At 48.4% G+C, this 14,147-nt stretch overlaps 1 protein-coding gene across 2 annotated transcripts in view; it reads left to right on the top strand.

Moving 5' to 3' along the window:
• Window positions 1-908: 908 nt before the first annotated feature.
• SKI (SKI proto-oncogene) overlaps window positions 909-14,147 on the top strand; it is a 104,180-nt gene continuing 90,941 nt past the window's right edge. The window contains exons 1-2 of one of the 2 annotated variants that reach the window (XM_068158204.1): window positions 909-1,793; window positions 1,907-2,828. In XM_068158204.1, coding sequence (XP_068014305.1) covers window positions 1,917-2,828 — 912 coding nt within the window. In that variant the 5' untranslated portion in view covers window positions 909-1,793; window positions 1,907-1,916. Of the gene's footprint in view, window positions 2,829-14,147 lie in introns of both variants that reach the window. The other variant, XM_068158206.1, reaches the window with a different exon arrangement.

Raw genomic sequence — 14,147 nt, 5'->3', positions numbered from 1 at the left:
TCACCCTAGACCTTGCGGTGTTCCTGGGACGCGATCTGTCTGTCCCTGGAGAGCACAGGGTCCCCGTCTGAATGAAAAACGCCAGTAAGCCGCGCCGCTGCGCCGCCTCGGTGTGCAGTGGGTGCCAGCGGAACGCCCGCCGCTCCGCCCGGCCGCTCGCGGGTGCGCCGGCCCGGTACCGGCGACTCCTGTGGGCCGGGCCGGAGCCCGTACCGGTGACTCCGGCGGGCCGCCAGGGCGCGCTCGATCGGCAGAGGGCGCTCGCTTCTGGCTGTGCGGCGCCGCGCGGTCCGTGTGCCCGCCCGCCCGGCCGGCGCTCGCCGTCGCGCTGGGTCGAAGCGGAGCCGTCGGCCCGCCAGCGTTCGCGACAGGCGGGTGCTCTCTTGCCCGACTGCGTCACTGCCTCAGCGGGGCTTTGGGTGTCTCACCGACCTCTCGCACGCCTGTCTGCTGTGCACCTTCCACGTGTTGTGCGCGCACAGGCGTCGGCTGTAAGCTGGGCGTGTGACGTGTGCCGAGGCAGGGCAGGCAGCACGGAGCGCCGGGCGAGCTCGCTGCGCCGATCGCCACCTTGCCCAGCCGAGGATGTGCAGTTTCGGGCGATAAATCGCGTTTGCACGCCTGCGATCGCTGCTCAGAGAGGGGCGTGTGCTCAAAGTTGAACCGAGGCAGGTTTTGCGGCGGGCAGGTTTTTTGCGGTGCACTTCGCGTGCGTGCGGGTGCGAGGCAGAGGCGCTCCACCCGCTCCCTTTTCCCGCTGTCCAGAAAGAAAGCGGCGAGAGGAAAGAGCCCTCGCCCTACCGCCCCTCCTCGGCGGCGCGGCAGTCCGTGAACCCAGCAGTTTTCGCTCCCTCCCTCCTCCCTCCCCGGCGCCGCCGGCCTGTGCAGAGCCTCCGCGCAGAGCCGAGGGGGGAGGCGGCCGCTGTTCCTGGAAGAGCCCGGCCTGGGGAGTTGGTCACATTCTTGGCTGGGATTCAATGACTGAGGCAGACACCAACAAACAGAGGGGGGGAGGAGGAGGAGGAGTGAGGGAGGCTGAGCCAGCCTGCATTAGCTCAGCTCTCAGGCACTCTCAGTCTCTGCTGGAAAGAGGAGCTGGGAGGATGTGCGCTCTGTTACCGCGGCTCCCCACGGCACGCCGAGAAGACCGAGAGAAATAAGGGAAGAAAGGCGAACCGAGAGACCTCCCAGATCAAGCTGAGGGACCACGAGGGGGAAGGGAGCCTGCTTATCGCCCGGCCGAAGCCCCCCGCGCCGTTTTGGAAGTGCCAGAGATTTGGGCCTTTTCTCCTGCGTTGTTCCCTTCTACAGACCAAGCTTTCTTCCTCCTGCTTTTTTACTTTCCGCCCCCGCGCCTTCCTTTCGGTGGATATGGACAGAAGGGTGATTACTGCAGAGAAGCAGCAGCCGCCAGAACATATTTGAGCCGCGGGTGCTCGGAGCGTGGCACAGACTTTTTGTGTTTCCGTGGGTGGCGTGTGTGTGTGTGTGAGTGTGAGTGAGTGAGTGTGTGTGGTGGAGGTGTGGGAGGCGGGATTGGTTTGCCTGGGGGGTTGGCTGAGGGGGTGAGTGCTCGGATGAAGACCTCTTTTTGCCGTGACTCTCTGCTCCATCGGGGCAGCTTGGAGACTTGGAGGGTTTGAGATTGTAAGGAACGAAGAGAAAAGAAAGAAGAGAGACACGCATACAAAAGGATTTATTTCCCATTCGCTAGTGGATTGTTAAACCTGAGTGGGAAGGAGGGAGGGAAAAAACCCAACAACAAAACCCAAAAGCAACAAAAAACCACCAGGGTGGGTTGTTTTATTTTGTTTGTGTTTTTTTTCCTTTTTAAAAAAATCCCTTAAGTGGATTTGTAGCAGGGTGGAAGATAACTGGGGATTTTTGTTGTTTGTTTTGGGAATAGAAACTAAAAAATGGAGACTGTAAGTAGAAGCAGCTTCCAGCCTCATCCAGGACTGCAGAAGACCTTGGAACAGTTTCATCTGAGCTCTATGAGCTCCCTGGGTGGCCCTGCTGCTTTCTCAGCACGATGGGCACAGGAGATGTACAAGAAAGACAATGGCAAAGACCCAGCAGAACCTGTACTGCATCTGCCCCCTATCCAGCCTCCTCCGGTGATGCCTGGTCCCTTCTTCATGCCCTCGGACAGATCCACTGAGAGGTGCGAGACCATCCTGGAAGGGGAAACCATCTCCTGCTTCGTGGTGGGTGGAGAAAAGCGGCTTTGCTTGCCCCAGATCCTGAACTCGGTGCTCAGGGACTTCTCCCTGCAGCAGATTAATTCGGTGTGTGATGAGCTACATATTTACTGCTCCAGATGCACTGCTGACCAGCTGGAAATCCTCAAAGTCATGGGCATCCTGCCCTTCTCCGCTCCTTCCTGCGGGCTCATCACTAAAACTGATGCTGAGAGGCTTTGTAACGCCTTGCTTTATGGTGGCACCTATCCTCCCCACTGCAAGAAGGAATTCTCTAGCACGATTGAGCTGGAGCTCACAGAGAAGAGCTTCAAGGTGTATCATGAGTGCTTTGGGAAGTGTAAGGGACTCTTGGTGCCAGAGCTTTACAGTAACCCTAGCGCAGCCTGCATCCAGTGCTTGGACTGCAGGCTTATGTACCCACCTCACAAATTTGTGGTCCACTCTCACAAATCCCTGGAAAACAGGACTTGCCACTGGGGCTTTGACTCTGCAAACTGGAGATCCTATATCCTCCTCAGCCAGGATTACACTGGGAAAGAGGAGAAAGCTAGACTGGGCCAGCTCTTAGATGAAATGAAAGAAAAATTTGACTATAACAACAAATACAAGAGGAAAGCCCCCAGGGTAAGTGATGCCTTTAATTTTAAAGAGGGTGGGGGGAGATCGAGAAGAGGAATGTTCTCTAATTTCGGTGCCATTCACTGAGAGACCGAATTTGTTAGCAGCTGCTTTTCCTTTGAGTCATTTAGCAGTCTAATCGCGTTCTTAATTCTCACCACGTGTGTGTTAATGTAGCCGAGATGACACCTTTTATTTTCCTCTGCTTGTGTTCCGAATACGGTGCTTGGAGTTTGTTTAAATGCCCTGTGTGTGTTTGCATGTCTTTCTATGCGCGGCGCCTGATCTTTGAAACCCATCAGACTGCCCCAGACTCCAGCAGGAATGATGTGATTTCGGGTCTTCAGAGCTTCACTGAGGGGGTCAGGACAAGAAGCCAGATAAAAATAGCAGTTAACTGATGGCTTCAGGCTCAAATATGTGCATTCTTCTGATCAGCTGCAGATGGAAGTGGGGGGTAAACTGTCTAAACGCTTGTATTGAGATAAAATGTGGCTGCTAAGAAAAAATCCTGACAGTAATGCAGGTTACTGGTGTTCAGATCGAGTGTGCGGAGCGTGAATGGAGAAGTCGCTGCTTATGGAGTATCCCTGTGGAGTCTGAATCTCCCCAGCAGACAGGCTTTTGTATATTGGATTATGTGTACATTCAGTAAATGAATCTGTCTAGGGCCAGCTGCGGCAGTTCTTAAGGTATGTCACGCCGTGCCGAGCCAGACAGCTCAAGCACATTTTTTTTAGGTGCCTTTTGTTTTTCTTTCAGTCTGAGCTGCCTTTAGATCCCAGAATCCCTGGTGTGTGGGTGGGAAGCTGCCTTGGCATCTGGCACCAGTCCTGAGCAATGGGCAGCAGTGCCACAGGGCCTGGAGGACTCCTTGCAGACACCAGGGTGTCTGGTTTGGCTGGCCGTGGAGCGATGGGCTGTGGCATGAGCAATTCCCTTCCCAATTCTTACCCCCCCCAGCATAATGTTAAAGCAGTCTCTTGCCTACCGAGTTTTACGCTGCAGGTTGGTTGGTTGGCTTCTGCTTTTCCTTGGGTTTGCGTGCCTGGAGCGGCAGGGCAATGACAAACCTCCAAGGCTGAGAATGTTCAGTACAATTCTGAAGTAACTTACAAATACCTGTTTAAGGGGACAGACGCTCGCTCAGCGCTTTTATTTATGAAACAACCCCCACAACAAAAACACCCTGACAGACTCCAGGGCTTTTAAAACATCCAGCGCAGACAATGCGGTAATTGCTACTGCTTGGCCGAGAGGCCTGGTTAACCCACTTGCCTGGCCTCTGATTTTTGGTGAAGCAGTGGAGTCGCAGTCGTTCAAGTTGCAGTTTCTCTCCTGGTCTCGTGTTTAGCCCCCGTTTCAGTCCTTGTCTTCACCCCTCCTTTTCCTCCCGCCTGAGTGTCAGAACCGCTGTGACAAAGCTAGGCTGTAATGAGCCACATTATCTCCGTGGTTGGAGGTGGATGTGTTTTTAATGGCTTGTCTATTCTCCGTCAGTCATGTGCTAAGATGGAATGGTGGGATAGATGGAGATGAATGTCTGTGAGAGGAGAATACGCCTCTGAAAGTGGAGGCATTTTTCATGTTGGGAAATGAATTTTCTAAGGCATGCTTCATTTGGGAAGCAAAACTAAGAAATCTTCCCTTTCTTGCTCCGGAGAGGTGCTGTGTCCCTAGGCTGGGTGCCTGCAGAGCTCAATGAAAATGAGTGTGCTGTTGGGGCATTCCCTTCGGTTGTATGTTGTATCCAACACCCGAGGTGAAGTTGCAGGTGGAAAACAAGATGACTAAATCTTGGCTTTGCCGTATTGTTTTGGTGACCCTTTCATAGGTCCCAGCTCAGAGCTTGGCAAGCACTTTGCCCCCCATCCTCCAGTACCTGCATGCAGCGTTTCTGGTGAATCCAAGATATGTAATAGTGGACATCAAAAACTATGTCTGCGAGTCGTGGCCATCTATTTCTCAGAAAATTCTGCCAAAAATCCGTCATCATAAAGTGTGAAATCCCCTGCATGGGTTCACTTGGGAGGTGAGAAGGAGTTTGGAGGGGGAGAACAGAGTGGTAAATGTGTGCTCAGAGGATGGGGCAGGGGGAAAGAATGCTTTGTCATGCAGCCTATGCAGAACTGGGCTTAAGTTTCCAGGCTTTTGAGCTGCCTCCATGGCTGTCCTGTTAATGGGGCACAGTCTCGAGGAGACTCTGACAGTGCTGGCAGAGTTCTGCACGCTTATCCTTCCTTTTCCTGAGGTCTTTTTCCATTGGGCTTAGCCAACGGATATCATCTGCTAAGGTCATTTGTGCTCTAGCAGTGTGCGCAGATAATTACGGAGAGATTTAATCAGGCTCCAAGATTGGTAGACTGTGGCCAGGGGCAAGTAGTATTGGAGTAAAGTTTAGATGCCTAGTAAGGAAATGAAAGGCCTGTCCATGTCTGCCTGTGTGCATTTGTGTTAATTGCTGACAGTCTGTGTGGGTTTTGTGTGTGTTGGGCTGTGTCTGTCTGTCTCTGGATGAAAGGGTGAAGCATATGTGTCTTTGTGGTGGGCTTCCTTTTTGATGTAGATCTCTGCGTGGCTTTGTTCTGGTTTATACAGGGGTGTTGGTGTGTGTTGCGTGCCACGATCTGCTGTGTCAGATATTTGGTCTCCCACTTTCAAGAGTGGGCTTTTCAGTTTCCCAATTTATTGGTGTACGTGTGTGTCTGTACATGTTGCTTTGTGTGGTGTTTTCCCTGGGGCTCTGCTAGTATGTTGGTAGCCTGGGATGCTTATGGCCATTTTTATGGCTGTTAAAGAAGCAGTGAGGTTTTGGAGCTTTTTGTGTGTCTTCATGAGGTTTGTGTGATGAGGTATGCAGATCTCTGCCAGCACAGCTCTGCCTTTTAAGGATCTCACTTAAATGGAGGAGCTGGGTTGGCACAAGCCCCTGTTGCAGATTCAGTGTACTGACAAAACTGCCTTATTTTTCCTGTCTTGTCTTTTCTTTTTCTCCTTTTTACCTTGGTGTGGTTTTAAGGCACTGTGACAAGGCATAGCACTAGCTATCTCGTTCCCAAGGTGTATTTCTATATGCTTCAAGGATCCACTGAGCCTTTCTCTCTGGCCAGATGGAGAGATGCAGATGCATTGTCTCAGTCAGCATGGTGGGTTGAACAAGATGCACGCTTTCTGCTCTTGCCACTTGTAGAAGAAGCTTTTGTCTAGACCTGTATGAAGTCAACAAAGGGTCTTAACCAAAAACTGGAGGGAGCTGTGATAGCTGGAGCCCCACCAGACCAGGAACTGTAGAGGCCTCAGCCTCTTGCCTTATGTGCTTCTAAGCTTCAAGTAATTGTATTGATTTCTACCAATGGAATCAATCAATCTTTACCAATTTCTGATTTTTTTCCCCCTCCATATTCATTATTGGCTAAGTGATTGATCTCCCATAAGCTCCTTCACCTTTCTGCCACTTCACAAAGCTCTTTCTTTCCTTGAGCCATATGTTAACTTTTCCATTTTCCTTTGTATCCTTGACTGGGTTTTCTATGTGGGTCTTCCTCCATACTCATGCAGGCTTTTTCCTGCTCGCTTTTCTTCTCTGGTCTTTCAGAGTCACCAGCATGGGTTTTGCTTGAGTGGGGTGTCCCATTTCCCTGCCTGCCTCTCTCATTTCATCTGCCATCACTGGCAGGGAGCACAACCATTACATTCTGGGCTATGTCTAAAAGTTTAAGATGTGAATAACCTGAAGGGGTTGCAAATCAGGGTCCCAGAAATCCCTCATCAGTGCTAAAGCCTTTTTCTTGATCTCAGTGGCAGGTGCATATTGAGTGTTCACTTGGTGTAGATATGGCCTTGGTGTGTGTCTCATTCTCTCATTCCACCCCTGAGTGACAGACAGCTCTTCTTTAACATCAGTGTCCCTTCACGGGGACTGCATCAGTTTGGAAAGCAGGCCTGAAGGCTCTGTTGGCTGCTCTTCCCCAGTGAAGGAGGGTGGGTTTGACTCTGACTCTTTCCAGTCCCTTTTCCTTTTCTAAACAGCGAGCCCAGCAGGGTTTGACAGCGTGTTCCTGTTTCCTACCTGTGTGCCAGACATCTGTGCTCCGAGCAGAGCTGTGCTCAGACACGGGGAGAAGGCGAGCGCCTTCCTTGCACACGTGTGAACACACCCACACACGCCAGCACTGCAGTGTTCCCACGGTTCAAGTCCCAGCAGCACTTCTATGAAGTAGCTGGAAGCTAGAAGCATCATTCTGGGTACTGACACACAAATGAGCACGTAAGGCCTCCCACTTTATTTCACAATGCCTACCAAGCCAGTGCTGCCACAACACGCAGGGCTCTCAGCTGGAGTGAGGTTTAGCCAGGTCAAGTGTGCAGCCAAATCAAAGGACAGAAATTGCTGAAGGTGAAATAGCACAGTTCTGGCTGAGCTGTGGAGTAGCTGTGGGCTTCAGGGTGCTGTGCTGCACTTAATGGCCACCTGAAGGGCTGCTGGAGTGGTGTCTTTCTGCATCCTCAAGTTCTGCCTGCTGGCTCCGCTAACCTTCATTTATTAGCAGTATCTATCCTGTGGTGGGCACAGCAGAGAGCTGCTGGTTTCGCTCAGAGGCAGCAGCGTTCAGACTGCTGGGTGGATTTAGTCTTTTTGGTACAAACCTGTCTGATAGATACTCTTGGAAAACATTGCTTAAGAACGAAGGCTTCAAGGTGTTTCTGTGGAGTGATGAAGTCATTTGTTCTCTTAACTGATGTTCACAAATTGTTTCAGAGATTCTCCGGTAAAAATGTTGAAGTCCTGAGTCTTGAAGCAGTAGTTCAGTTCAGTATCTTTTTACAGACTCAGAAGTTGAACTTCAAACCTGATACCACACATAAACAGAGTGCTGTGCACCTGAGGAGATGTCAGTGTTTAAGCAGACATCAGCGTTTTCTTCCCAAGCGTGCAAACAGTTTTATAGATGTTGTAGGTCGAGAACAAAGGAGCAGGTACGTGCATGTGTGGTAGACAAAGAGTGTGCTGCAAATAATGATCTAATGACATTGAGTCAACTGTGGCTCTCTGTTGCCCCAGAATAGTTCCTGAGTTCCTGAATTCAGGCCTGGTGAATTAGGGAGGGAATTATATGCAATCTCTTGTTTGGAAAAATCACTGCTTAAAATAGTGAAACATCTGCCTCTCCCTCCAGTGTCTGGGCTGCCTTGCTTGCCTCTCCATCTCTGTGGTTTTGGGCTTGGGCATCTGTTCTGCCCGAACCACAACAGGCTTTGAAGGTGCATGTAAACAGGGTTTAGTTTTGGGATGTGTGAGAAGCTAGCACCTGGTCTCCCTGCCAGGGTCTGGCCGTGGTTATCTCTAGCTGGGTGCACTGACCAAGGAGGGGGTGTTTTCACTTGCTGAGAGGCGCCTTTGGATCGTGTTGTAAAAGCATCTGGAGGCGTCTGTACGAGGCTGCTCCGAGCGTGTCTAGACAATGCAGCAGTGAAAATTCTGGCAGCCACTTGTACCTTATCTACACCTTCTGTGACTCTCAGCACTGCTAGAGCAGGGGGAACTGGGGGGCTGCATCCAGGTGGTTGAGCCCAAGCGAGATATGGGTGTCTCAGGCTGCGTTGTCCCTTCTTACTGAAAACTGGTGTGTTATTTTTGTGAGTTGGCAAAGTTGCTTTGCCACAGGTCCTCTCCAGTTTGAGTGGCACTGACTAGGGTAAGGAGTGGGCTGGCTGGCTGTTACTGGTGATAAGTGATGATTGGAACTCACACTGCTGGCTCAGCTGGCCAAACTGCTTCGCCATCACAGGAGGAGCTGTGTCTCAATATGTGCAGTACTTAGACCCAGAAAGTTCTTTACTCTCCTGTTTGGGGTGGGGGTGTGGGGTTTAATTTTCTGATTATTTAAATTTAATTTAATTTTTTAATTTTCTTTTTTTTTTTTTCCCCCCTTTAAAAAAAGGCCCAAACTTTGATCTTGACACTGCAGCTCTTACTTAGAGGGGACTGTCCTGGGGCGGTGACACTAAATCCAACTGGAGGTTCTTGGAAAGAAAAGAGGGTGTAGACAAAAGTCACTTGGAATTGTAGATAATTTATCACTAGAATCCTGTCAATTACTGGGCTAATCTATTTTAGCTGAGTGGCCATAGAGCACTTAATTCAAATTGATCTTCATGTACAGGAAGCATTACTTTAATATGTAGTAATATATGTGGTTTTGTTTTAAATTTGTCAATTACAGCCTGTGTCTTATTGATGCATTTTAATAGATAATATCTAATTTGTTTGCATTTGTTTTCTGAGGCTGGGTCATACACATTCATGCATCTGCACCACGGGAATGCCATTCCCCTCTGTCTCTAGTACAGTCAGTATGTGTTGGTGGAAAACAGAGAGGCAAGGTTGCTCTGAGATGTGCTCTGGTCCCTTCCTCACCTACACCTTGTGTGCCTCTGACATTTCATTGTCAGTGATTCCTACTAAAATTACCTGCTCCCCTATCTCCTGGAACATATGAGGTTAATTGGAAGGTTTGGGGCTTTGGGGCTGGTTCTGCAGTTCTCACTCAAGCAATCAGCTGGCGTCGTAATTGGAACCAGTTCACCCACAAACCACAGAAGGCTTGTATATGTATCAGACTTCTTCCTGTGTGTTGACTGGCAGGGCTTGCAGGCACAGAACAGAGGGACAGATTCTGATGCAGAAAATGCCCATGTTGAGACAAAGCAGCTTCACTGAGCTTGCTGCCTTACCTGATGCTTAGAGGGTTGTGCTGAAGCTGAGAGCAGAGCCTGCAGTTCTGCAGTATTTTCATTTTGCTTCTTAACAAGGTTCTGGTCTCACAGGCATTAGATGGTGCTCCCATCCTGATGGATCTTAATGAGCGGGACAATAATGTCTGCAGCTGGGAGCTACCTTCAGGCTGAAAGGATTTTGTCTGGAGGTCACTACGTTCAAGACTGGGTTTTAAAGTTGTGCTAGATACCTGAAAGGGTGGGATTTTTTTGGTTCTTGTATTTAAGACTTGTCAATGAGTTGGGTTTTTTTCTGATGAGGAAATACATCTGATGTTGGCGAAGGGCTAGCCTTTCCCTCTGATGCAAATTCAAGGACCATAAACTTGGCCTGAGAAGTGTATTGGGTGCAGGTGCAGTTCTTTGGAGTGTGCTTGTTTTGTGAGTGTTGGGCAAGCCTGCTGGCTGATAGAGCTTGGCCCCTCTGCACTCAGCTACTTCTTTGCTCTGACCTTTGGATGAGGTAACAAAAACACTGATAGAGATTCAAGCTCTGATCCTGTCAGTGTTTTTGGACAGAGCTCCTTTGGAAGCCGGTGGGAATTCCCATGTGTGGAGCTCTTATCATTGCCTCCATCTATGGTTTGGTTGCTATCACATAAGATTCTCCAAGCAGTGGATGCATATTAAAACAACCTGATAAGCTGCAGAGTCACATTCTGCTCACTGAGACGGTCCTGCCACCCGCACTGATGTTAAGTAGTCTTTGCTTAACAGTCTGATTTCAAAAGCCAGGGAAAACAGGCTTGAGGATGGAGATTCTGTGTGTATGTAAAAACTGCAGCATCACTCTGTATGCTGGAGATAAACAGCAGAGGAGCTAATCAATAACTTGGTTTCTGGCTTTGTTGTCTATTGATTTCTGTACAGTTACCTTTGCACATGCTTTGTAGAAAATGTGACTTTTGGGTTTGTTTTTCTGCCGTTTGTTCCCTTTTAAATGTTTTGGTGCGAGGATGGGGTTGCTCTGAAGCACAAGAACTGCTTAGGCTTTAAGGATCAAAAGCCAGCAGCAGCATTAACAATCTGAGAGCCCAGTGCTTGTCTTTCCAGTGATATGTTCAGAAGAGATGTACCCCTGTGCTTTGTTTTTCAGCCTCTGCTCAGGCACTGGTATCGCTTTATAGAATAAGGTCATTGACTTGGATTGCTTCTTGGTTTCTCAACCCTTTTCACCAGCCAGTTTGTGTAATGTCTGTCTGAAACATTGAGTAAGGGCATTGAAATAGCAGACAGGATATCAAGTGTTCGGAAGTCTGGGTTAAGTATAACAGACAGTTCTGGCTGGTGAAAGGGGAGCAGCCCCTTGAGCTTGCTTACAGCTCAGTCTCTGTGGAAACAGCAGCCTCTGCTCTTTGCGTCCCTGCTACAGCTTTTCCCCTCTGTTCCCTCCACACCCATATAATTAATTGTGTGTGGGTGCACCTCTTTTCTAGAGATGTGTCTTCCTTCTTAGTGGCACAGCATTGTATGCAATAATGTCTCTTTTTAAGGATTACATAAGTTGAAGATGATTTCTCCACTGGGAGAATTATGCAAGTTTAAACTGAAATGTATTTAGAAAGCTTTTATGTATCTGTTTTCTGACTCGCAATGCAGAGGGTGATTTATTTGCATCCTTAATTGGACAACATCTGTTAGGGTTGGAAGGAAAGCATTTCATCTCCTTTCACTGTCATATCCTGCATTTTGATGAAGCTCCTTATCCTTTCCCCTCTCTACATTACCTGTGTTAGGGGATGTAAATGGCCATGCCCAAGCAGAACCAGCCGGGCACCCAGGGGGCTGCAGGATCCTTGCTGCACGTCTGTGTTAGTGCTGTGTGCCAGTGGTGCTGTTACAGTCAGCAATGGTGCCACCTGTTTTCTCTCAGCCTTCAGATTTTCTTCTTTTGTAAGAAGTTGTTGCTTTATTACCATTGAGCAGAACATAATGATGGTGAAGAAATCCTCAATGAAGAGAGCAGCTGACCTGGGCACACACTGACCCTTCTCAATGTCAGTGGGGAAGCTGCACAGAGCTGCAGGGCTGTCCACGCACTTCAGAGAGCAGAAATGGGCTCATGCTAGTAATTTTCTTTCTATTTTTATGTAACACTGGAGTGCTGCCTATCTTGGACTGCATACATAACACTTGTAGGGGCTGTTGTCAGGATCTAGCTAACAAAATTAATTCTGCTGACTACTCAAAAATACAGCGTGCGTGGGGATCCTGCTGCTTACCGAGGCAGAGAGTGTAGTGGCACCAATGAGAAGCAGGGAGCTGCTTTGAATAACTGAGAAAGCCTCTGTAAATACTCCATTTGTCCAGCTCCTGTGTTTTCTGGCAGGTGCCTTTTAAAAAAAAAAAAAGAAAACCCAAGCCTGAGGTCCTGAAGATTGTTCAGGTTTATTTTACTGCTGTAAATACATAAGTTTTATTGCTTTGAGAGAGAGCAATGGGCTAGAAAGGCAGAAGCTAGACAACACCAGGGCTACAGAGTGCTGTGATTTCAGTAACCTTTGCTGATGTAATGAATTTCAGATTTGCACTTCCGTCATTAAGACTTTCTCATTAAATTATGTTAAGCGTGCTTAAAAGTACCATCCTTCCACAGCTGAGAAACTGAGAGCTGAGATGAAAGATAATGGAGTGTCATTCAAGAGGGAGGGAATAAAAAAAAGACTTTGCCATTCTTAACTCCCCACCAGCAGTTTCAGTTTATTCAGTGGGTGTGAATTATCTCGCCCATGCTGGTATGATTTAGAAACGTTCCTTTGAAATCAGTGCATTTGGAGTGGTGCAGAGCTGCTGGGACCAGTAGATGGGATGCTGGAGGGTGCAGACTACAGCATGAGGCCCATTATTGATAATTCCTAGTTCCCTTTCATCCACTAATAAGAAACATGGCATAGGATGAATCCTAGCACAAAGGTATCCACGGCTTTCGTCTTTCTGCCTTGTATTTTGCCCCATCAGTGCTGTCTCTTGCAGAGCAGGTGAAACCAAACCATCTCTGCACCATGTTCAGCAGCAGAGAGTGACAGAGGTGGTGTGAAGTGCACTGCTGCACTAGTCAGTGAACAGGCAGAACTGCTGGGCTGATGACTTGGCCTCAGAGCGTAGCAAATGAGGAGTTTCTTTCCTCAAAACTTCAGCTTTACAATTGTATTTGTGTGAAACCAGATTTTTATAAGGGATTCATTGAGCCTTCTTTAGCCCTCTTGATTCCAGAGCAAAGACTGTGTGTGTAATGCTACTAAATGGTAAAGGAAAAGGATTATTATATAATTTAACACTTATTTTGATTTGTTTTTTTAATTGATGGTTTTCTTACATAAAATTGTGTGAATGACATAAATGAAGATACCTTAGTGATCTGGAGGAAGAAATGTGTGGAGGGAGTTTGCAGTGCTGTAGCTACTATCTGCTTGTATTTACCATATGACTGGCGTCCTTCTTCCCAGCAGTGTGTAACTCACCCATGTGTCTTTAGGCAAATTCGGTCGTCTTCGCCGTTTTTCTAACAGCACAGCCGTGCTGGGGCTGGAATGACTCTCATCTGCAGACCTGTTTAGTATTAAAGATGAGGCATTCAGTGCTTTGTGGCTTTAGCTTGAAATTCAAGTTGCTTTGAGTCATCCCTTTCGTCTTTTGTTTGGGTGAAAAAAGGAGTGGCAGTAAACGGCCTGCAGCTAAGAAATGAAAGAGTTGAATTAGGTTTTAGAAATGTTAGTCTTGGCATTTGGGACATTTGCATCTGTACAGCCCGTCACGCTTCCCTTTAGCCTGACTTTAGCCGTTCAGGGCTCAGGATGAAAAATGTTACACATCTCCTTCCCAGTTAGGCAACACAGACACAGTGCGCTGGAGAGTGGGAGTGAGCTAGAGGATGAGCTGTGGCTTCACATTTCAACCAGATTAGGAGCAACAGCAGCCTATGGGTTCCAGTCCCACCTGTAGTTTCCATCCTGTGCTGCACAACTGACTCGGGGGTTTTCTGACAGCAGCTTCTAATTCCAGGAACCAGGGGACAGCCCAGTCTTCAGAAACCAACAAGCAGAGGGGACAGCACTTGGGGGTGTCAAATGTAGAGCAGCTCTTGGGATTTCTGTGGAGGTTCTCCCTCCAGAAGTCAATGTCTACATTTTGATTCTGCTCTTAGGAACTGACATGCAACTTTGTAGTTTAGGTTTCTAAAAGTGCCTCACGTTTGCCCTTGTCAGCTGGACTGAGTTTTTGGGGGCATTTTTACTGATTCTCTGTAGCTTCACACTAAACTTTATCTATTGCTTCGTTTCTAAGAGAGATGTTCATTCATGGTCTCCTTCAGGAGCAGCTGGATCCCATCTTGACAGATGTGAAACCCTTACACTGAAGTTGCTGTGTTAGTGGCTTTGTGTGTGTGGCTTCTTTAACACAAAATCTCTCTTATTCCTCAGACCCCCCCTCCCTTTTGAACTTTTTCACTCCCTCCGTCAAAATCGTAATCCCCTGTGCCGTCAGAGTTAATTGCTGCGGACAGTTTTGATGTTACAAAGTGACCATTAGGTCTCAGGGAAGAGAAGT

The sequence above is a fragment of the Melanerpes formicivorus genome, unplaced genomic scaffold (genome assembly GCF_026170545.1).
Source record: "Melanerpes formicivorus ecotype bairdi unplaced genomic scaffold, bMelFor1.0.p_v2 SCAF_39, whole genome shotgun sequence".
NCBI lineage: Eukaryota > Metazoa > Chordata > Aves > Piciformes > Picidae > Melanerpes > Melanerpes formicivorus.
This window is presented reverse-complemented; position numbering and strand designations above follow the sequence as displayed.